This window comes from Rattus norvegicus, chromosome 10, assembly GCF_021556685.1.
Source record: "Rattus norvegicus strain SHRSP/BbbUtx chromosome 10, alternate assembly SHRSP_T2T, whole genome shotgun sequence".
Classification (NCBI taxonomy): domain Eukaryota; kingdom Metazoa; phylum Chordata; class Mammalia; order Rodentia; family Muridae; genus Rattus; species Rattus norvegicus.
The window spans coordinates 36,783,570-36,804,822 of NC_141543.1; the positions used below are offsets into that span (position 1 = coordinate 36,783,570).

A 21,253-nucleotide genomic window follows, 5' to 3' on the forward strand; every position below is an offset into this window, starting at 1 on the left:
TGTTTTGTTGCATGATGTGCAATGGGTGAGCTGGATGGCAGGGTCCCAAAGAGACTTCATCTCAGGATTGCTTCTTGCAGTTGATATGCCTTTCCTGTCATTATTCAATTGATAGTCTCTAGGCATTAGCCCACCCTATTGATCAGATTTCCTGCGGATCAACATAAAGGTGAACTCTCATGAATTAATGCTGTTTAGATGAATGAGTGATTCTATAGAATTCCTGATTTGAATAAAATAATGTTAGGAAGAAAGTTTGAAGAGATGGTCTTACTTGTTTTGCTAGAAACTTGTAGTAAGATTAGAATCAAGAATAGAATGTTCCCACTCCGCAGAATAGTAAGTATAGGCTGCATAATAAGAAATACAATGAGCTTTTAGAATTACACTAAAAAGAGAAATAAACTTGGGACAAATTTCGTGTTCAAGGAAAAACATGTAGGTCCAAGGATACAACCACAGGTGTGCACTATGATAAGGCAAGGCCATGTAAAAACTGTTGCTTTGAACTTATAAGGAGCTCATCGAATGAAACATTCCTTTGAACTTAAATGTCAGCATTCTTCTGAAACTCCCATTTTATGTAACATTTTATCTCTGAGGCAATTTTCTAAAAGAACTTTTTGTCTGAGAAAGTATAAAAAAAAGCCAGAGAAAAGAAATAAAGTGGTTAGTTGGATAGTTTAGCTTGGAGGGCTCTGCTCCATCCACCCATCTATCCAAATGTATATGTTTGTCTATATGTATGTGTGTAAGTATATGTGTGTATGTAAGCATGCATGAATACTTGTGGAGTGTCTGAGACAGGTGATTGGGTCCAACAAAAACGTGAATGTGTTAATGTGTAAATAGGAATGTGAATGAAATGTAAATATATGTGTGAATGTATATATCAAGTCAGAGAACGGTGCTATAGCAATAATCCTTTACCTAATCCCCCTCACTGTAAGCAACAAGTGTCAATAGATCCAGAGGCCTGTAGCTTCTGTAGTCTCAGAGTAACAATGTTGTCAAGATGGACATAGGCTACTTTAGAAAGCAACCCTATTCTCTTGCAAGACCAAGTCTTGCCCCTGCTGATGCTCTTGGCCCTTGGCTGCTTCAGAAAAGACTTCACCTAGGGCTGAGCTCCTGGCACCACCCAGTGCTTCTATCACACTGTATTACTCACACACACTCATTTGCTTTTGTTGTTGCTTCTGTTCATGAAGATGTCATTAGATACAACTAGCTGAGTAGCCAGAGACCCTCTAGCAGGGATCCCTGGTCTGCTGGCAGAAACTTTGGGTTCTACACCCCTTGTCTCCTGAGATGTTCTGCCATGAAGAGGGTTACCATGTGCCCTACAACTTTAGAATATTACATGAATGGAAGCATGATCCCATGGCCTCGGGGGACTGATGACCACTGAGACGAAGAGAGTTCAAGTCATAAAAACCTAACATGGGACCTCCCGTTCACCACTCTAAGAAGCATTTCTTTTGTAAGACAGGGAGGTTGGGCTAGGCTGCCCCTTATGTACTAATCACCAACAATAATGAATATTTTACCGCCCTACAGACTGTAAATGCCATATACTTCACTTTTGCATAAAGCTCTGTCCACAACATTCACCATGTAAGATATTTCTATGCTTAAAAAAATTAAACATGACCGTGTGGAGAAGAGAAATGGATGAAGGTCAAACCTACAGGTTGTAGAACTGAGATAGCCAAGTCTAAACAACTGGAGTCTCAGGACTCTCTGCATTTGGTACAGTCTCTTTTGTGGCTGCTAAGCACACTGTGCCTATATTCCAGGCGTCCAGGTTTATCCCATGAATCAACTCAGTCCAAACACAGAATGGCAAATAAACAAAGCACAAAGTAAGTGTTCTCATACCCCATGGCGGTCCTCGAAGTATGCCAGGCTGGCTTTCGTTAAGACGAAGAAACGGACTTTAAAATTCGAGGGAGAAGTCCTTCTCTTCTGTTGGGACTTCTTGATCAGCTGTTCTTCCAGGAGGATGAAGTTGTTCATGGTCCAGTTCTGAAAGGTGAGGCGCCTCGGGCATCACCCCTGAGTTCGACTGAAGGAGAGGAACGGCTGGGAACGCGACAGGATGCAGTTGATCTTTAGAGAGTCGTTCAAAGGCAACTTGCCTCTAGCCTTATCTTTTCTATCAGCATCAGCCAGCCTCACCGCTGAGCTCCCTCCTCTGATGTCAAAGGCCACGACCACATCCTTTCAAAATTCACCGAGCTAAGAGGCACATGCATACCCTTAGTTACATGGTTTGGAAATGAGGGTTGAAGAAATTTAGACTTATAAGAGGAGTTCCATTTTAATTCTTAAAGCTCCTGGATTAGCCTCTGCAACAGTTAAGTCATGTAGACAAGGGAGTAAGAGATGGGGTCCAGGATTCAGTGGAGCTCAGCTTGTATGTAAGTTTCCCATTGTTTTATTAGGGATTCCCACAGGCTTAGTGGCTCAAAGCACCATGGGGTTACCTTACAATTCTCTAGTTTAGAAGTCTGAAATGTGTCTGGTTGAGTGACAATCATGGTGACTGTGGGACTGTGTTCCTTTCTGGCAGGTCTCTAGGGGATACTGCCTCTAGGACTATCCTACCTCCTGAGGGACACCCTGGTGTCCTCAGTCTTTACTCTTTTTCTCCATCTTCAAACCCCAAAACTGCAGGCCAAGTTTTGCTTGCTCCATATTGCCGAAACCTCATCCTCCTACCTCTGCTCCATTTAATCATCCTGAGAACCACTCTGGGCCCATCTCACAATAGTCATCTAGGACAGGATCCCTATATTAAGGTCAGTAGATGGGCACTGCAACTCCACTTGGAGTGTAAATTCCCCTTTGTCACCCAACCTCACACAGTCACTGGTTGTGGGGATGAGGGCATGGAGAGATCTGCTCAGAGCTGCTTGTTCTACCTATCGGTTTGAATTCCATCCCTACCACCTACCATCTGCCCAGTCAGTGGCTTTGAACATCATTTCCTTCGTCCATGAAAGGAAGCAATGGGGGCTTGAGATGCGGTACTGCAGGGCCCCCTTTTGACACCTTTGCCTGGCTTCTGGGGTGTCCTGTCAGTCTTCTGGGTATGCCACTTCACAAATGGGGTGTCCTGTGTCTGAATGAATTCTTTTGTCTCTTTCTTTTCTGGTGAATGCCTAAGTGATACTGCCAGCCTCAGCTAGCATGCACCCTTCTCTGGGAAGCCTTTCAGATTTTCCTCACCTATTTTCCTCTAACATAAGGAGGACCCTTAGTAGGAGGCAGGACACACAGACAGATAGCAAGCTACCTCCTCATAAGGGTTCTTTGGGAACTGAACCTCATCTGTGGATAATACACAGGGTCTGGCTTAGTCAGGACAACGTTATGGTGTAGAACTTATGTGAGGTCCACTGTGACCAAGAAGTTAATAACCAAGAAGTCCCAGTGCAAGCAGAGCCAGCACAGCAGAGAGGGATGAGGATGAGACAAGGGGGGGAGGGGAGGAACAACTTTCCTGTTTAGTTTTAGATGTAAATTGCTAATTATAGCCTCCTTTCACATCATGTATTGGATACTGCTTAATAACGAAGGCAAAAAGAGGTGGGTAAGGAAGAGAAGGGGAGGGAAGGGAAGGAGAGAGAAGGGAAGAGAAGGGGAGGAGAGGGGATGGGAGGGAAGAGGAGGAGAGAGAAGGGGAAAAGAAGGAGAAGGAAGGGGAGGGAAGGAAAGTGGAAAGAGAAGGGGAAGGGAAAGGGAGAAGAGGGAAGATAAGAGGAGGGGAGGAAAAGGGAAGGGAAGGAGAAGGTAAGGTAAGAGAAGATATGCTAAGATTTTAAGACAGGAAAATATGTACAAAAGAGGTAGATGTTTAAAAATACAGTTTGTAGCAAAGATTAGTATTTTCATTCTCTTTCTTTTCTCCAGGGTAACTGATTGCCTGGAGATCATCTGGACATCTGGGCAGCCTGAATAAAGACTACATTATTTTTAGCCTTTCCTGTAACTTGGTATAGCCATGCAACTCTTTTCTGACCAGGAGACTATGGCAGAACTGGAAGCATCCTGCGGGATGTGATGCTGTACGTCTGTAATCTCAGCTCTTAGGAGGCGGACTCAGGAAAAGGAGGGGGTTCCTTAGTGGGGATCTTCCAACCCCCTCCTTTCTCTTCCTATTGACCAGGGTGCTACCTTGATGGTTGGAACTGGAAGAACTATTTTATACTACTTACTGTGGACGTTACATGTGAGAGCAATGGACCCATGCTAGGAGGAGTCTGGGGTTGTAATGGCCCCAGATCGGGTCATTCATTCTAGTTGTGGAGTGCCCTTTCCACACTCCTTCTTAGACAAAAGGCTGAGAGCAGAGGATCATCCCTTTTAATGTAAAAAGAAATACACCATTAACATTTTCTAGGACTCTGTTATTTTAGTTTCTGTTACTGGTGTACACCCGACTTAATATCACGTAATCTCATGTACTGCCTTCTCAGTGACTGTAAGTTACTTTGGAAAGGGTGGGTTTATGCCAGATTGATTCAGGCACAATGACTGACAGGCTTTATATGGTATTTTTCACTGGGGAAAGCAGAACATGAGGCACTACTGTCTTTCATTTGCAAAGTCTCCATGTAGTACGATAAAAAAAAATTTATTTTCTACAACACAGAGCACTGCAAACCACTTACAGGGACTACTCTATGCCCACTCTTAAACGTAATGTTAGAACCCCAATATTTCCCCTACCGTGCTAAGATAGACAGTCTCTTTATTTTTATTTTGGTTTTAAATGTTTGTTTTACGGGAGACAAATTCCAAAAGCCAGTGCCTGTAACCAGCACAAGGCTACTTGGTGATACCCTGTCTGAAAGAAAATCAAACAATAACGCAAAGGAAGCTGGGGAGATGTCACAGTGGTCAAGAGTGCTTGCTTTATAACATAAGGACTGTGTTCAGGTCCTAAGCCAGGCATGGTCTCCTGCACGCCTCTAACTGCAGCACTTGGAAAGGTGGAGCCAGGCAGGTAGATTCCTAGAGGTAGATGGCTGCCAGCCTAGATGAAAACCAGGTGCTCCAGCTGCAGAGTGGGACAATGAAGTGGGACATCTTCATTGGCTGTTCTTCCAGGAAATGAAGAACACAGAGGATGACAGAAGACTCCTGAAGTCACACACATACACATACACATACACCACACACAGGGGAAAGAAACCAAATAAATTATCAGTAACTAAAACCTCGACGACACAAAAGGGCTCTTACTAGCTACTGATGGAATGATTTTGAGCACCAAAAACTGTGTGACGAGTTAGCTCAAAAGAGAGCTGAAAATAGCCCACCCCAGGGATTACTTTCAGAGGGTGATGAATAGCCAACGTAATATTCTGGAGACTGGGAAAAAAGTAAACCAGATCCTTCTGCTCTTTATGGAGGATTACACTTCAGCTTAGACACCAGATATTTAATAATACACAGTGAAAAAGGAAAGACAGAGCATTGCTACTTCACAGTCCGGGTGTGGCTGATGACCCTAGTGATGTTAAACTTGCTGTGTCACGGGTCGGTAGGGAAATGTGCAATCAGTAAGAAGTGACCGCACAGGGACAGGCTGACCACTCTTCACACTACGTGGCTTCTGCTGTAATTCGCTAGGAGGCAAATAAGCCACCCACACGGATGCCTTGTGGAGAGAGAACAGAGTCACATATGACTCTGGTGGGAGCTTTAGATCTAAATCTGACCTGCCCGGAAGCTCAAGAGATGAAGGAACGTGGCGGAGAACAGGAAGAGACGTAGCTGGGCAAGTCCAGAATACACCAAATGCTAAGGACGAAAGAACCAGGATCCGCAACAAATAAAGTAGGTAGGAATCTGTGAATGAGAAAAGGACCTCAGGGGATGGTTTCGATATGGGAAGACTTAGAATTCAGAGCCAAACAAATCAACTGTGTAAAGGTATTGTAAGTCATCTCGGGGAGCTTAAATGCTGACTGGGTATGTGATGAAATCAAACTGTTACTAAATTTAAGGCACGCTACTGACACCATGGCTGCATGTTTTATGGGTCTGCACTAATGATTGATAAAGTGACCCAGTGTCTGAGATCTCGTTCGTCAGAATGCTGTGGAGGCCTGGGAGGAAACATAGGGAAATGACATTCCTGAACTGACAACTGCTGTGACTGGGTGACAAACACTGGAGTTTGTCCCTGGGGTCTATACACTGGCATCTGTAATGAACACGTCAGAACAGCCAGACCAGTTCCCCGTTGCTCATACAAACTCTAAGCACAGGGCTGGAGAAAAAGCTCAGCAGTTAACTGCATACACGGCTCTTGGACCAAGAGGACCAGGTCTGGTTTCCAGGACCCAGAACAGGTGGCTCACAGCTCCAACTCGAAGGCAGCAGACACCCTCTTCTAGACTCCATGGGCACCTGCACCCACATTCACCTGTCCACATAAAGATAGACTCAATGCACACACACACACACACACACACACACACACACACACACACACACACACACACAGCAATAAAAAGGCACTCTGAGCACACATCTCATGGATGCTTTACCTCAGTATCAGCTGATGCATACTGACTTACCCATTGTCATAGGACACACACCGACTCTTCCATTGGTTCTACCTCTTCCTCCCTGAGGTACCAGCTGCAACTCTGCTATACGAATTCAGGCTCAGGATAGAGGGAAAGAGGAGGAGGAGGAGGGGGAAGAAGAGGAGGAGTAGGAAGAGGAGGAGGAAGAGTAGGAGGAGGAGGAAGAGAAGGAGGAGGAAGAGGAGGAGGAGACAGACAAGGAGGAGGAGGAAGAGGAAGAATAGGAGGAGGAGGAAGAAGAGGATGAGGAGGAAGAGGAGGAGGAGGAGGAGACAGACAAGGAGAAGAGGAGAAGGAGAAGCAAAGGCAAGGAACGGAATATGATGGCAACCTTGGGGTGTGATGTAGATACACACGCTTTCTTTCTTTGTGGAAAACTCTAGTTCCAAGTTTTTCTGTTTTCAAGGCTTTCCTGCTGAGGGTCCATCACTGGCCCCGCTCTTTGCTGTTCACCGACTTTTACGTCTCTACCCACGATCCCAAGACTCCTACCCTGCCCCTGCTGATGTGACACAAGTCCCAAGGACACCTGTTCTCTCTGTTGACAAACTTTTGCTGTTGTCTTACTGGGACTTAGACACAACTGTTCCACTTCCAAGGCCCAATCAAACCACCTTTAAAGTCCCCGTTACCTGGCTTCAGGGGAACACAAACATTCAGGACTCTTCTGCCTGGCTGATGGTAAGAAGAAATTTACAGAACCCCAAGGACTCAGTCCCCTGATTCTTTAAGCCTTGGTTTCTGAAGTCTGGGAGTAGGGACAGTGGACATTTACCAGCAGAACTGGTTTTGCTTCTTCTGTGTCTTAGTGGGTGAGACAACACCCATACTTTATACAGAAATATTTCACTCCTTTAATTATATTTTATGAGCCTTTGGAGCCTGAAGTGAACTGAGAAAGCTTCACTTAATGTCTTTCAACAGATTGGGGTGGGGGGAGCAAAGCAAAACAAAACAATCCAACTTAATTCTGGGGGGTCCAGGTACATCTACAATGATGTCTGGAATTTTGCTTGCTGTTCCTTGGTTCTGCTCGGACTTCTGCTTACTAAAGTTGCCTTCTATGGCACAAAGGTGGCTGCTAGGAGTAACAGTCTGACATTTTATCATGTTTGGGGCCTGGATATTTCACCAATACTTCCTGAAAGCATCTTAGAAATACAAAGTGGAAAAAGCCTAGATGTCCATTAACAGATAATGGATTAAGAAACATGTAATGTAATATATATATATATATATATATATATATATATATATATATATATATATATGTATATATATATGTGTGTGTGTGTGTGTGTGTGTGTGTGTGTGTGTGTGTGTGTGTGTGTGTGTGATTTTATTTAGCACTAGAGAAAAATGACATTTACCAGGAAATTGATGGAACTGGAAACCACCATGTTTAAAATAAACAAGTCCAATTCAGAAAGATAAATGGCACAGTTTTTTTTCTCTTATAAGTGGATCCTAGACTTAAATGAGTAGGGGGGCACTGGAGTTATGAGGGGTGCTGGTCATGAAAGTAAGAGAGGGGGTCATGAAGAACAGGTCTAAAAGGAAGGGGGATGGACACATGTGACTGGAGGGTGAGCAGGTGGCTCCTTGGGGAGGTGTGGAAAAGGGACATGAGGAAGCAGGAGGCTGTAGGAGGGTGGGAGAAAGGGATGAATAAGAACAGGGCAGGGGTCAAAATGTCCGTGGAGGCCATTACTTTGTATATTATGTTGGAAAGCTAATTTTTAATTAAAGAAGAAGAAATGAGTCCCAGTGACACAAATGAGGCTGGACACTGTCTGTGGGACACTAGGTAGGGGCTCAGCACTGTTACAACAGTCTTAGCATCATTGCTGGTGTTAATCATATGCCCTTGAGGTCCTTGGCATCTACATTTTCCTTCATTTTCAACATTCATAAGCACCTCCCATTCTTCCACATTCAGTTTACTATACAGCGACTTAACTTCTTACATTGCAACTGTTGCGCTTTCTCCAGCTGCCTTGAGCAAAAGGCTGTCAGTTAAATACCCACCTGGTCTGCCCTCGTGCCAGCACCAGCTGTTCTGAAACTGTGCAGACTCCATGAGGAATCTACCCTGCACGCAGAGCTACTTGCTCTGGTTCTTGGAGGTGACGCTCCAGACATGGACGTTCAGTTTGTACCGTGGTTTGTTGTGTTTGGTTTGGTTTGGTTTGGTTGGCTATATCCCAAACCTTGGTGAATGCTAGATGGTTCTTAACCCTTTCCACCTAGGCCAGGGAGTGGAGGCACTGACCACAGTGGCCTAGTGCTACAGCTGGTATAGAGGGGACAGTGCTGGGACTGTTGCAAACACAGGCCTTCATTCGCATGGGAAATTTGCTGTAGTTGGCGCAAACACCCATCTAAGCTATATAAGTGAGCTCCTAGCCTCACTTGGAGAGTGGACTGCTAAGTACTGCTGCCCCCCCACCCCCATGGGCTGCTTTAACTGCAGCTGCCACACTGGGCCCCACGATGATTTCTTTGCAGCGGTCTTTTCTTGACCACTTCTAGAGGACTGCACCATGTTGAGCTAGTAAAGGGAAGAGAGAGGCGGCTGTAGGCAGTGGAGCAGCAATGGTGGAAAAGGCTGCAGGGTAACCACAATGGTGACCTCAGAGTAGCTTTCAGACTGAGTCGCAGAACTGACAAGCTTGGCAGCTAAAGAAGGGGCAGAGCCATAAGACTGAATGGATGACAGCAGTGTGAAGAAGCAGCAGTAGCCGTCTCCCAGTCGGTGGCAACTGTGACGAGAACTGTAGCCACATGAAGAGGCTGGCCATTTGAGAGACCTTCCTGGGCAGGAGGAAGAGGGATGGATGAAGTATGAAAAGGTCAGAGAGCTGAGGTTGACGATGGGCAAAGGGCCAGAGAAGAGAAACTGCAGGCTCTCATTACTGAAAGAACTCCAGGGACCTCTCACTCCTTTAAGGTCAGTATCTTGCATATGCCAGGCCTGTAAACTGTAATACTGGTCACTTCTAAGAGCTGAGGAATCCTGACTTCTAAGGCATAGGCAAGAACTGTCACATCTGTAGGGCTAAGGATCTTACTCCCAGAGGTCTGCGTGGGAGTCGTAACGCTAGAAGGTGCCACTGACTGTTGCTCCCACCTGCTTGCTGTTGTCAAACGCCAAGGGATACGAGAAGACCTGATCGTCAAATGCTTTCTCTGTCACTGCCTGCAATTTCTATCTGGGTAGAGCAAAAGGAGCCTATCCCCTTGGTTTGGTAACACCAGTATCTCCCTTCAGTCGTTGGCTTAGCTTGGGGAGGGTGCTTACATTGTTGGGAATGAGCAAAAGAAAACTATTCTAAGTACTAACATTTCATTTTCAGACTCCACTTAATCATAGGGAGAAACTAATTTCAAGGTCCCAGGCGCTAGGGGAGCTGGGGACTTCCCGACAGATGACAAGTTTCTATTATAAGGAAACGGTTATCTGAGTCCAGACATCTCAAAGACAACTTCTCCATCTTGCTGGCAGGATCAAACTAAGTTCCTGGGCCCAGGAACCAACTCCTATCCTGATGGATGGAAAATCCCTTTGCTCAATCCCTTGTGTCAAAATATGAGTGGACAATGCTATAGCTTACTCAGCTCCCTTCTCTCTATGGCTTCATCCTTTAAATGTGCTCGCCAACTCCCCACAGCTTCCAAGTCTGTTCTGCGGCCCCGATCCATCAGCAGTGCCTTCACTGTAATAATTTTGTTGTCCTATTGACCTGGTGTTTGAATATGTTGGATTTATTTCAGTGGACTCCGCAACCATATAGAACACAGCCATGGCAATGGGATTTGGTTATGAAATTCTAAGTCTTCCCAGGTTTGGGGTGCAGTATGAGTCAGCTCTATGCAGCTGTCTGGGTTGAGAGTGGGGAGGGGTGATTCTCTAAGAACTCCATGTAACTCCAGCTCCTGGACCTTTTTGTGGCCTCCGTGGGAACCCACATACATGTATACACACACACACACACACACACACACACACACACGCGCGCGTACGTTAATGTAAGAAAATTTATATAGCACATTTCTAACAAGTGGAACCAGAATGGTAGATACATCCTTTTTAACTCACATAAAGCAAAAATAATGTTAAAGTATTTAAATTTCTAATTTGAAATAAAAGAATAAACTATCAGAAATTTTCAGTCTGACTAGAAGTCAGTGATACGTGCATCCAGCAGGACGGACTTCCATTCCCAGACGTGCATCAGGAAGCTCACTTGTAACTCCAGCTCCAGGGGAGCCAATACTCTCTCCCAGCGTCCACGGGCGTTTAAACACATATGGCATATTTTCATACAGGTATATGTACATACACATAGAATAAAGAAGAAGAGAAGGAGGGGGAGAAGAGGAGGAGAGTGAAATCAATGATGAAGGAGAGGAGGAGGAAGAGGAGGAGAAGGAAGGAGGGGAGGAAGAAGTGGAAAGAGGAGATTCAGAAAAAAGAGGAGAAGTTACTGTCAGTGACAGCTGAAATGGCCAGGAAGCTTAAAACTAAGGGTTTTTTTATTAAAATTATTTATTTTATTCTATTCTATTTTCTGAGAGGATCCCAGTATGTAATCCTGGCTGTTCTGGAACTTTCTATGTAGACAAAGCTGGAAAGTCATAAAGATCCTTCAGCTTCTGCCTCCCTAATGCTGGGATTAAAGGTGTGCCCACCATAATAAATCTAACTGGAACTCGAGAGCTAGCTTATCTCTTAAGAGCAATAGCTGCTTTTCCAGAGAACCCAGGTTCAGTTCCCAGTACCTACCCAGTGGCTCACAACCATCTGTAACTAAAGTCCCAGGAAATTTTGCCCTCTACTGGCGTCTGAGGGCATTGCATGTATGTGGTGCATAGACATACAGGTAAAACACCTATCTGGCCATGTAAAATAAATATAAAGATAGAAAACAAAATCTAAATACGAATCTAGTTGCAAAAGCGTCGCATATTTTTGATGTAATAATCAAGTCTGTAAATGAAATTTAAAGTCGCTTCTCACTTTTCGGTGATAATGTTTTTACATTTTCTGATATCTTTTTCAGAGCTAAATTATTTACTTGATCACATCTTTACCCCTTGATAGATTATTTTATCTTGAGAGGCCAAACCTACTCCATCATGGGACCATCCTCCGTCTTAAAAGAGAAAAAAAAAGCCTGAAAACTCGACCAATAGCTGAACCCAAGCTGTACCCATGTACCAGGAAGGACCCCAAGGCTTGTCCTTGGCCAGAGTCACTCCCTAGCTACTTCCTAACAACAGTCAAAGGTTAGCCTGACTGTTTCAGATGTTCTTTTGGATCCATCGTGACTGTTCACAGTCTTGCTTGAGAGCACCCACCTGCCAACTTACAACAGTCACTCTACTAGAGGCTTGCCAGACGAGACACCCCGCACTTGCTCCCTTTTCCTATAAAACCCTGTCCTACTGAGGGTTCATTGGCTGCTCCAGTCCTGCTGTATCAGGGTCGGGTTGAACGAGAGCCCAAGTCAGTAAACAAAGATATGACTCGCGGTGGAATATCTCACATTGCATAAATAGAGCACAGTAAGAAATTCAGGGACTAGTCCTAAAAGTCAGATGATCAGGGAAGAATTTTGGTTGAGTACAGCTGAGTACGACTGAGCAGGGCAGAAGGGAGGAGGAGGAGGGAGACGGGTGGACCGTGGCATTGAGCATCACCGTTCTTTTGATCGGCTGCCCGGTATCTTGTATACCAGCTTCTTTCCCTTCAGCCACCAGGCAGGAGTTGGTTGATTTGCATGCTGGCCCTCAGGGGAAGTTTTGGGTACCTTGTGGTCTTCCCAGACAGCACAAAGGCAATGCAGAAATCAAGTTGGCTTCCTCAAGTCCCAGTGCCCAAGGCAAAGTGCGGCTCATCCTACGCCACCCGCCTTGTAGCACCCAACATGAAAGCACTGTGGATTATATTTTAGGCCTGGGGATTTACCCAGTAGGCATGTATTGTGTATAGTATGGAAATCTCCCCACCCTCACATCCTGCCTAACTCATAACATCTCCCCCCTCTCCTCCCCAAGCTGCAGGCTCATTGAAAAGGCTATATATAGCTGCTCTCTGCCCAGTGTTCAAAAATACTAACGGGGAACAAACTCTATCGACCTCTAACCTCTTTGCATAGTAAATGCTCGATTCCAGTTGTCTATAGCCGTGGGTGTCTATACTCAACACATGACATACGGTCTTGTCTCTCTTCCTTCACCTTGCCTCAGCCCCATTTAAAATGCACAGACAAGGAATTTTAGAACCAGTTTTTGATGGCATTCCTTCTTACAAAAAGCTACTGTTGGTTTTAAGCACGGTGATACATGTTAGATGCATCTTCTGTTCTGCTCATCCACTGTGACTCTGCCAACTGTCTATCTGCCTCCCTGTTTCTCTTGTGTCTTTAATGAATGTTCTGCAGCTTAAAGACTCTCTGAGGAGAGAGCATAGCCCATGTGTGTGCCATGACATTCCCTTTGAAGAAAAAGTATATTAAAAACACGTAGGCAACGTGCACTTACTGTATCTTACTAAAGTGTTATTTAACACCCCCACCCTGAAGTTTATATTATCCCATAGGGTGGATGAGAGTCAGGGTACTGCACTGACTACTTAAGAATTACGTATCACATTCTATTGTCATTCTTGGAATAACATGATTTATTAAGAATAACGTTAGTGGCCAGTGAGAGGGCTCAGCGGGTAAAGGTGCTTGCTGTGTAAGCTGAGGCGGCTGGGTTTTCCTCTGACCTCCACATGCATGTAATGGCATGTGTGTGCCCATATTTACTTACATAAATGCACATAGACCCTACATACACACACTGTCTATGGACACATGAGCAGACACCCACACACACAGACACACACACACACACACACACACACATACACACACAAACTCATGGGTGGGTTTGGGAAGACACACTAAATACATGCAGGTATAAATTATTTAGTTAAGGCAAAACATACACCAGGTACTGTTAATTTTAATACATTAATAAGATATGTCTCACATGCCAAAAAATTGAACCAGTGAGACTGTATGACTTGATTATTTATAGCGTATCTATGGTATTGGACAACCATCACATGCCAACCTTCCGTGAAAGCTATATATTACTGATTGGAGTTTTAGTTCTGTGAAGTTCCTTAATAACCTGTAGACCTTCATTCAAGAGACACAAATAATTTCCACTCAGCAGAAATGGCAACCCCAAGGCTCACAGTTTCAATGCACTGGGGACAATCAACTGGTTTTCTTTCTAACCTGGCAATGGCACTCTAAATTCTTTTCTCTAATGCCAGTGTCTTTTTCTAATTCTCACCTGAACCAGCTTCAAACATCTGGAATAGTGAATTACACTGATTCCTATGCTTGCCTGAGAGTTGTGGTTCGCATTTTCTGAAATGTGTTTTGACAACCTGCATACCCTTGGCATAGTGATGGGCACAGCATGGTGGGCAATCAACAGACGTATCTCAACGCTGGGCCATCTGTTTGATTTTCAACTCTGGAAAGCGAAAGGACGTTTCTACACAGCTTTAAAAATCAGGGAGTTAAGTTTGAATTTGGATTCTCATTCTCATGCCATGAAATTCTGAACAAGAGTAAGATCTGAATACAGCTATTTCTTGTATCTATGCTTGAATCACTGTTGATCTAAGGATGTAGTTGTACAGGTCTTGAACATCTGTAAACCAGAAGTGTTATTTCTTTTCATGTAGGTTCTAGGTGCAGTGGAACAAACTATGTCCCCCTAGCAGGGTACAAAGAGAAAGCTCAGTTCTATAAGTTGTTCTCTGACCTCTACTCGCACAATGTGGCAAATTGGCCTACACACCTAAGAGTTTTTGTAAAAGATGTGTACCAGCTCATGTATTTAAAAACTTCCAACATTAGGATTTGCTTAATTATTAACCCTTGTAATCATGTGCTTGGGGATTAAACTTAGAAAGCCACAGGACCCTAGACATGACTGCAGTGCACACCCGAGCATGGCTCTATCTTGAAAAGCCTACGCCCATGCCGTGGATTGTCGACTGTCCTTTTCCTATGTGACATCCTAACGACTTAGTAAAGCCACTAACTCTGCTTCACTGTGGCTCACCATGAAAGCCTTCTGTGGCAACACTGACCCAGCTTTATCTGAGCTGGGGCTGCAGCAGATGTGGACAATCCCTCCTGTCAGTTCATCAGACCTATGACTAGCTGCCTCTTGGCTTCAACTCCAACCCCACTTCCCCGGCTTCATCCATTCCTGGCCCCAGCCTCCTTGGAGTTTCCTTAAACATGCCAAGCATGTTCTGCTGCATGGCTGTGGTTTCTTCCTATGCCTTCAAGAAGTTCTTCCTCAAGCTTGACTCCTGCCTGGCTTTCCCTTGACCCTCTTTATGCCTTTCCTCAAAAGTCACCAACTCTTCCTCTTCCTCCTCCTCCTTCTCCTCTTTGTCCTCCTCCTTTTTTCTTTTATTGAAGATAGCTTTTATTCATACAATGTATTCTGATTCTGATTTCCCATCCCCTCCCTCTGCCCAGTCCCTCCCTACCTCCCCTCCCTTCCCAATCAGTTCTTTCTCTCATTAGAAAACAAATAGACATCGAAAGAATAATAAAATAAGATAAATAAAAAGGAACAGATCAGAATAGGACAAAACAATCAAACAAGGAAAAGAGCTGGCAGGAAAAAGCCCAGGAAGTGTACACAGATGCTGGCACTAATGTTGGCATGCTCAGGAATCTCACTGACAACTCAAAGCTGGGTCTTTGCTGTGCCTTCTTCAGTTCTTCCGGGTAGCATTCCTGTCCCACAGGCCTACTTACGTCTCCACAGTTCTTATCAGCATTGGACACCCTGTGTCGCATACTGGCTCACAGTGTTTCCAAGGCTCCACAGGACAGAGTTCACTTATCTGTTTTGTTCATCACTGCTTTCTCAAGACAGGGTTCAGTACAAAGGACGTTAAATTAGGGACATTTGTGTTGCATAGTATTTACATTTTACCTTTGCACTAGTGTGGCCCAATCTAGTGTAATTGTATGTTTAGGGACTTTCATTTCTTTCACCCCCTTGTGACCTTAGTGAAGTTGTCTAATTTCTCTGAGCCTTGATGCCACCCCACCTCCACCCTGTACAATAAGGATGGTAGTCAGACCTACATTTTATAAGAATGTTGTGAAGAGAAATCTTTTCTTAATATAAACTGATTAGGACCATGCTTGGCTCACAGCTAAATTCTCAACAATATTACCATGATTTATCTCAGGTGAGACAGAGAGAGAGAGAGAGAGAGAGAGAGGGAGGGAGGGAGGGAGGGAGGGAGGGAGAGAGAGAGAGAGAGAGAGAGAGAGAGAGAGAGAGAGAGAGAGAGAATGTATGTGTGTGTGTGTGTACACACCATGATGAATGTGTGGAGGTCAAGAGGGCAGCTTCTGCCAGATGGTTCTCTCCTTCTATCATGTGGGTTCCTGGGATCAAACTCAGGTCACCAGGCTTAGCAACAGAAGCCTTTATCTACTGAGTTATCTGGCCAACCCCATCTCAATCAAAAAGGAAATAATAAAAATGTTCAGTGCAAAAGATCCACCTCAGAGTTTCACACATGCTGGGCAAACCTCTCATTTCAGTAATACATCTGTGATGGACTTGGGAGAATACATACTTTATAATATGAATAGTACAATATATAATGTACATTGTATGGAGACAGGGCCGATTGACAATGAGTTGGGAGGATGTGGGGGGCAACTAGTGTCTTATTTCTTGTCAATAATGTCTAATATTATGGACTCCTAATCATTATCCCCTTGCAAGACACTTTGCCACTCTTTTTGGAGAAGTCAATATCCTTAGAAAAGTATTTTAGTTCTTCTGTGGCAAACAACGTTGTTTTTTCCATTCCTTCCCTTATTGGTAATGAACAAAATGCTTGCTGAAATTTTTTGTTGCAGAAATGCATGGGAGAGTTAGCCTCGGTGGACACAGGTCCATTTTTACTGAAAACCTACAGAGCACTCCATGCTGAGGTGAACATGAGGGCAGAACGTATTCTGTGGCTGGAGTTTATTTCAAGATCTCTACAGTCTCTCCACTGGGTCTGAGGGATGGGGTGGGGAGTAGGGGTGGGTGGGTGTGGGTTTACCTCAGAAATATTTTTCTAACTGGAGGAGGGGGATTTCAGCTTCATCACCTTCTGCCAAGCAAAGAAAGGCACATTTGCTACAATTTCTCTGAAAAACTATTCCAAGAACCCAAACCTCAGTGGTTTATGAGGCAGGCACAGGGGTGAGGTCAAAGGCACAAAATGCGGGGGAATCCTACAGTGATTCAAGTACCTCTGAGTCCTTGCTGTTCCTAGCAACACCCAACTCCACACACTGCTGACCATCAAGCCTCTTTATGTGTGGAGAGCTGGAGTTGGACAGTCCACAGCCCCACATGGAGAAACCCTCTGACAGCAGTTGACAAGGCTGGCTTAGAATCCAGCGCTCAACTCTGACCCCAAGCAAGAATCTGCAGCCTTGGTTTCCTGCTCTAACTTCTATGGCTTTGAAAAATTAACTTTCTCCAAATGGAAAAGTGACCAAGAAAGCTGTAGAGATCCCAACTGTATTGATAAAAACTCTAGCCTTGGCATGTCGCAGGAAGTGCTGAGGTCCCTTTCTTTAACAGCCGTAGAAACCCTGCTCAGACGTGCTGTTATACACTGAGGCCAGATTGGGATTCTGTAGCAAACCACATTCCGCCACGAGGATTCTATCCCCAGGAGGCCATTCCGGTGAAGCCAAAATGTATCTGTAGGAAAACAGTCCTGGGAAATCTGTAATAAGGCTGACAACGGAACTGGGGCTACCCGACTTAGATGCTGACACAAGCGGAATGGCTTATAACTTAAGCATTCCAACAGTCTGATTTTTTTTTAAATGCCCAGCAACACCCACACCTATACTCTGGCAGCGGCTGGTGTGGCTTGGGTGTGGAGGAGACTGTTGGTGTGATTTGAGGGGTTGACTGCTTGGGAGGGCAGGACAAAGGGGTATGTGCTGGTGACAGGTCACAAAGGATGGCAGAGGATAACTGTGCAGGTGTGAGGAGGTGTGGGCAGAAACCTTGCTGGGAGATGGGCGATTGCCTTCACTCCCTCCCTTTCTCGGGGACACGATTTGTGGCTGGCAGAGATGCCCGGAATGAAGAGAACCATGAGCAGTGAATGCTTGCTACCTTATTACACTGCTCACAGTTACCGGTCCATGGGCGTGTTCAACACCTCCATGGGAAACCTACAAAGGCAGCTGTACAAGGGAGGAGAGTACGATATTTTTAAGTATGCACCAATGTTTGAGAGCGACTTTATCCAGATTAGCAAAAAGGGAGAGGTGATTGACGTTCACAACCGCGTCCGAATGGTGACTGTGTGCATCGCATCGACCAGCCCGGTCCTTCCGCTACCTGACGTCATGCTGCTGGCCCGACCAGCTAAAGTCTGTGAAGAACATGCCAGGCGGGCCCGGTTCATCAAGGGGAGAGGTTACAAGCCTTCCAAGACCTTAGAGCTCACTAGGCTGCTTCCTTTGAAGTTTGTCAAGATCTCCATTCATGATCACGAGAAGCAGCAGTTACGCCTGAAGCTTGCCACTGGCCGAACTTTTTACCTGCAGCTGTGTCCCTCCTCTGACGCAAGGGAAGACCTCTTTTGTTACTGGGAAAAGCTTGTCTATCTCCTCAGGCCACCAGTGAACAGTTGCATCAGTAACCCATCCATTCCCACTGCAGACACAAGCACTGAAACCAAAAGCACACTCGTAAGTTTCTGAAGACTCAAATGGGATGGGGAGCTTTGGGGAGCATCTCAGAGCAGGCCCCACAGAGACGTTAGGGCTTTCTTAGGCCCACCTGGGAAATGTGTTACAATTGTTATGGAATATTATGTATATATATTATATAATATATTAAACGAAGGGGGTACATTATATGTATTCTCTTTTTGTTGATGCAAATTCTCAAGATGTAGTCCAGCCTGGCCTGGAACTCAATTCACTATGTAGCCGAGGCTAGCCTTGGACTGAGCATCCTCCTGACTTAGGCTCTCAAATATTGAGATTGCTGGCAGGTACTACCACCACTGACCAAAATAATTTTTAATTTTGATTAATATATATTAATTGTACATATTAATATGGTACAGTGTGACATTGATATTGATATCTAATATGTTATGATCAAATTTGGGTGACTGGTTATGTATATCACCCCAGATATCTGTCATTTCCTTGTGCTGGGAATATTCAAAATCCTCTTATTTAGATAAATAGGATTAATGATTGTCAGTCATAGATATCCATAGAACATAGAACATAGGAAGTTATTCCTCTTATCTATTAGCCATATTCTCTATGTTCCTGCTCCCCAGTAGCCTGCCCAGGTCCTGGTAGCCACTAGTCTATTTCTGGAATCAGCTTTTTGTGTAGAACACCTTTTGCTTCCTTCCCTTGAGCCAGGATCTACTACCCTGTACCAGTGTGTGTGTGTGTGTGTGTGTGTGTGTGTGTGTGTGTGTGTGTGTGTTTCAGTAAGCACAATCCCCATGTGTGTACACGGACAACTAGTTTCAAGGCTGTCAATATGTCAGGGTATCCCTTGAGCCAACAATTGCATTGGTGTAGAAATGTGTCCTGCAGAGACAGACACAAACATGGAGAGCCCATTTTGCTTCCTTTTGCCCTAGAATTGCACCCCTGAGTCTAAGTGGCCATGACCGCAGTGCTGTGGAAGGGATCTTGTCATGGGAATTCAGATACGGTTTCAATAAAAAGCCCCTGGGTTTGAGCTCCAGAAGGAGAGGAGCTGAGCACTCTGGCCTCTCTGTCACCTCTATCTTACTGGTTCTTCTCCCCTTTGGCACAGGTCTCAGAAATCCATGGAGAAGGGGATCGAGATTCTAAGTTTCAAACATCCCAAGATGTGTCAGAAGCCACTTCTGCTGCATTTGCAGGAGGAGAGAGAACACAACCGAATATTGCAGCCATTCTTACTACAGGACTTGCCAAAGCAAGGGCGGCAGGGGCAGCAGCGGGGACAGGGGCTGCAGGGACAGCAGGGACAGCAGGGGCAGCAGGGGCAACAGGAGCAGCAGGGGCAACAGGAGCAGCAGGGTCAGCAAGGGCAGCAGGAGGAGCAGGGTCAGCAAGGGCAGCAGGGGCAACAGGGTCAGCAAGGGCGGCAGGGGCAACAGGGTCAGCAAGGGCGGCAGGGGCAACAGGATCAGCAAGGGCGGCAGGTGGCAACACAGCTGCAGCAGTAATGACCCCCCTGGCAGGCTTGGCAAGAGCAGGGACACCTACAAGCCCAGTCTCAGGTGTTATAAGCATAGCAGCAACAACAAGCAAGTCTCCAGGTTCGGGCCAGGTAGCCACAGGTTTGACGGGAACGGCCTCGAAAGATCAAGAAAGAAGTGAGTCCAGCAAGGCCATGGCAGTTGTTGCAAACATAACCACAGAAAGTGTGGACGTGGTCTTGGCAGGAGCTGCCAGTTTTACTTCGGAGTCCCCTTCTGCAGAGGGTGATGCTTATGGCTCCCCAGACACTGGCCTGAATGTGGCATTTGCAGGCAGCATAACAACCAAGGGGCCTGCTGAGGATAAACCTGAAGCTCCCCTAGTGTCAACCTTGCAGAGTGAAGGCTACATGTGTGAAAGGGATGGGAGCCAGAAGGTGTCTCACACTAGCTCTGAAACACAGAAGGAAAAGAGAGAGAGACGAGAATCGGACAGAAAGGGTAGCAGGAAAAGTTCTCACCACCAAAGGACCGGAGCAAGTCGCCATAGTTCAAGCAAGGATAAGGGCCGGAAAACATCTTCCTACCGGTCTGTATCTGGCCACGGGAAAACAAGAGAAGACAAAAAGGAGAAAGGGCGTGGCAGCTTAAGGGACCAGAGACACAGCTCCTCTTACAGAAGTGAGTCCAGGACTGGTCACAAATCCAGGAAGAACCGACCAGCAGCTAGTGGGGGGTTTGTGAGTAAGAGAGCCACTAAGATCAGATCTTTTTTCAGGGCCTTCCTAGTAAGGCCTACTTTAAAAACAGAGAACACCTCAGGTGAAAGAGGAGGGGTAGATATTGTGACGAAGTTGGTGGAGAAGCAAGACATAGAGACAACGGTGGAGAAAAGCAAGGACTTAGAGTTCAGTGATACTATGGCCTCTGAGTCAATGGAGAAGATCATCCTTGAAACCAAACCCATTTAAAGACGACCCACAGCAGGAAGCAGCAACAGAGACCAGGGCTCAGAGGAGCACCAGCGCATTCCAGCTTCCATGATGGCAGTTTCAATAATAAAAGTTACATAACTCCAAAAGAATTCTGTCCTCTGTTTGCATTGTCACACCCTGACAGTGACTTCACAGTAGCTTCTGTGACAATGAGTGCTCCAGTGAAGTAAGTCCTCCCAGTACAGGTCCTGGCAAGCCAATGCTGAAGTAAGAGCAGGTTTTAGCCCCTTCTGTCTTTGGTTCCTAAGGGTAGGGCATGAGTCACAGCGGGAACTGGGTACCCATTCTCCCTTCCTTCCCAAATGGTCACTCATGAATGGGGTCAGTGAGTCTTGTCCGTGTTGAGGGGA

General features: G+C 45.4%; 2 protein-coding genes across 9 annotated transcripts in view; one reads left to right on the forward strand and one right to left on the reverse strand.

Annotated features, from left to right (window-relative positions):
• Itk (IL2-inducible T-cell kinase) overlaps window positions 1–2,202 on the reverse strand; it is a 61,413-nt gene extending 59,211 nt beyond the window's left edge. The window contains exon 1 of one of the 5 annotated variants that reach the window (XM_087573378.1): window positions 1,882–2,202. In XM_087573378.1, coding sequence (XP_087429504.1) covers window positions 1,882–2,019 — 138 coding nt within the window. In that variant the 5' untranslated portion in view covers window positions 2,020–2,202. 5 annotated transcript variants of the gene reach the window in all.
• A 3,378-nt stretch (window positions 2,203–5,580) lies between these two features.
• Window positions 5,581–20,989, forward strand: Garin3 (golgi associated RAB2 interactor family member 3). 4 transcript variants are annotated; one of them, XM_087573558.1, is made up of 3 exons: window positions 5,589–5,854; window positions 7,015–7,289; window positions 19,539–20,989. In XM_087573558.1, the coding sequence occupies exons 1-3, from the start codon at window positions 5,812–5,814 to the stop codon at window positions 20,877–20,879; spliced, it is 1,659 nt and encodes a 552-aa protein (XP_087429684.1). In that variant the 5' UTR covers window positions 5,589–5,811; the 3' UTR covers window positions 20,880–20,989. The 4 variants fall into 4 exon arrangements, with proteins under 4 accessions (XP_087429685.1, XP_087429684.1, XP_087429686.1 ...); XM_087573560.1 differs by having other exon boundaries at window positions 5,748–5,850; XM_087573559.1 differs by lacking the exon at window positions 7,015–7,289 and having other exon boundaries at window positions 5,581–5,850.
• Window positions 20,990–21,253: the final 264 nt, after the last annotated feature.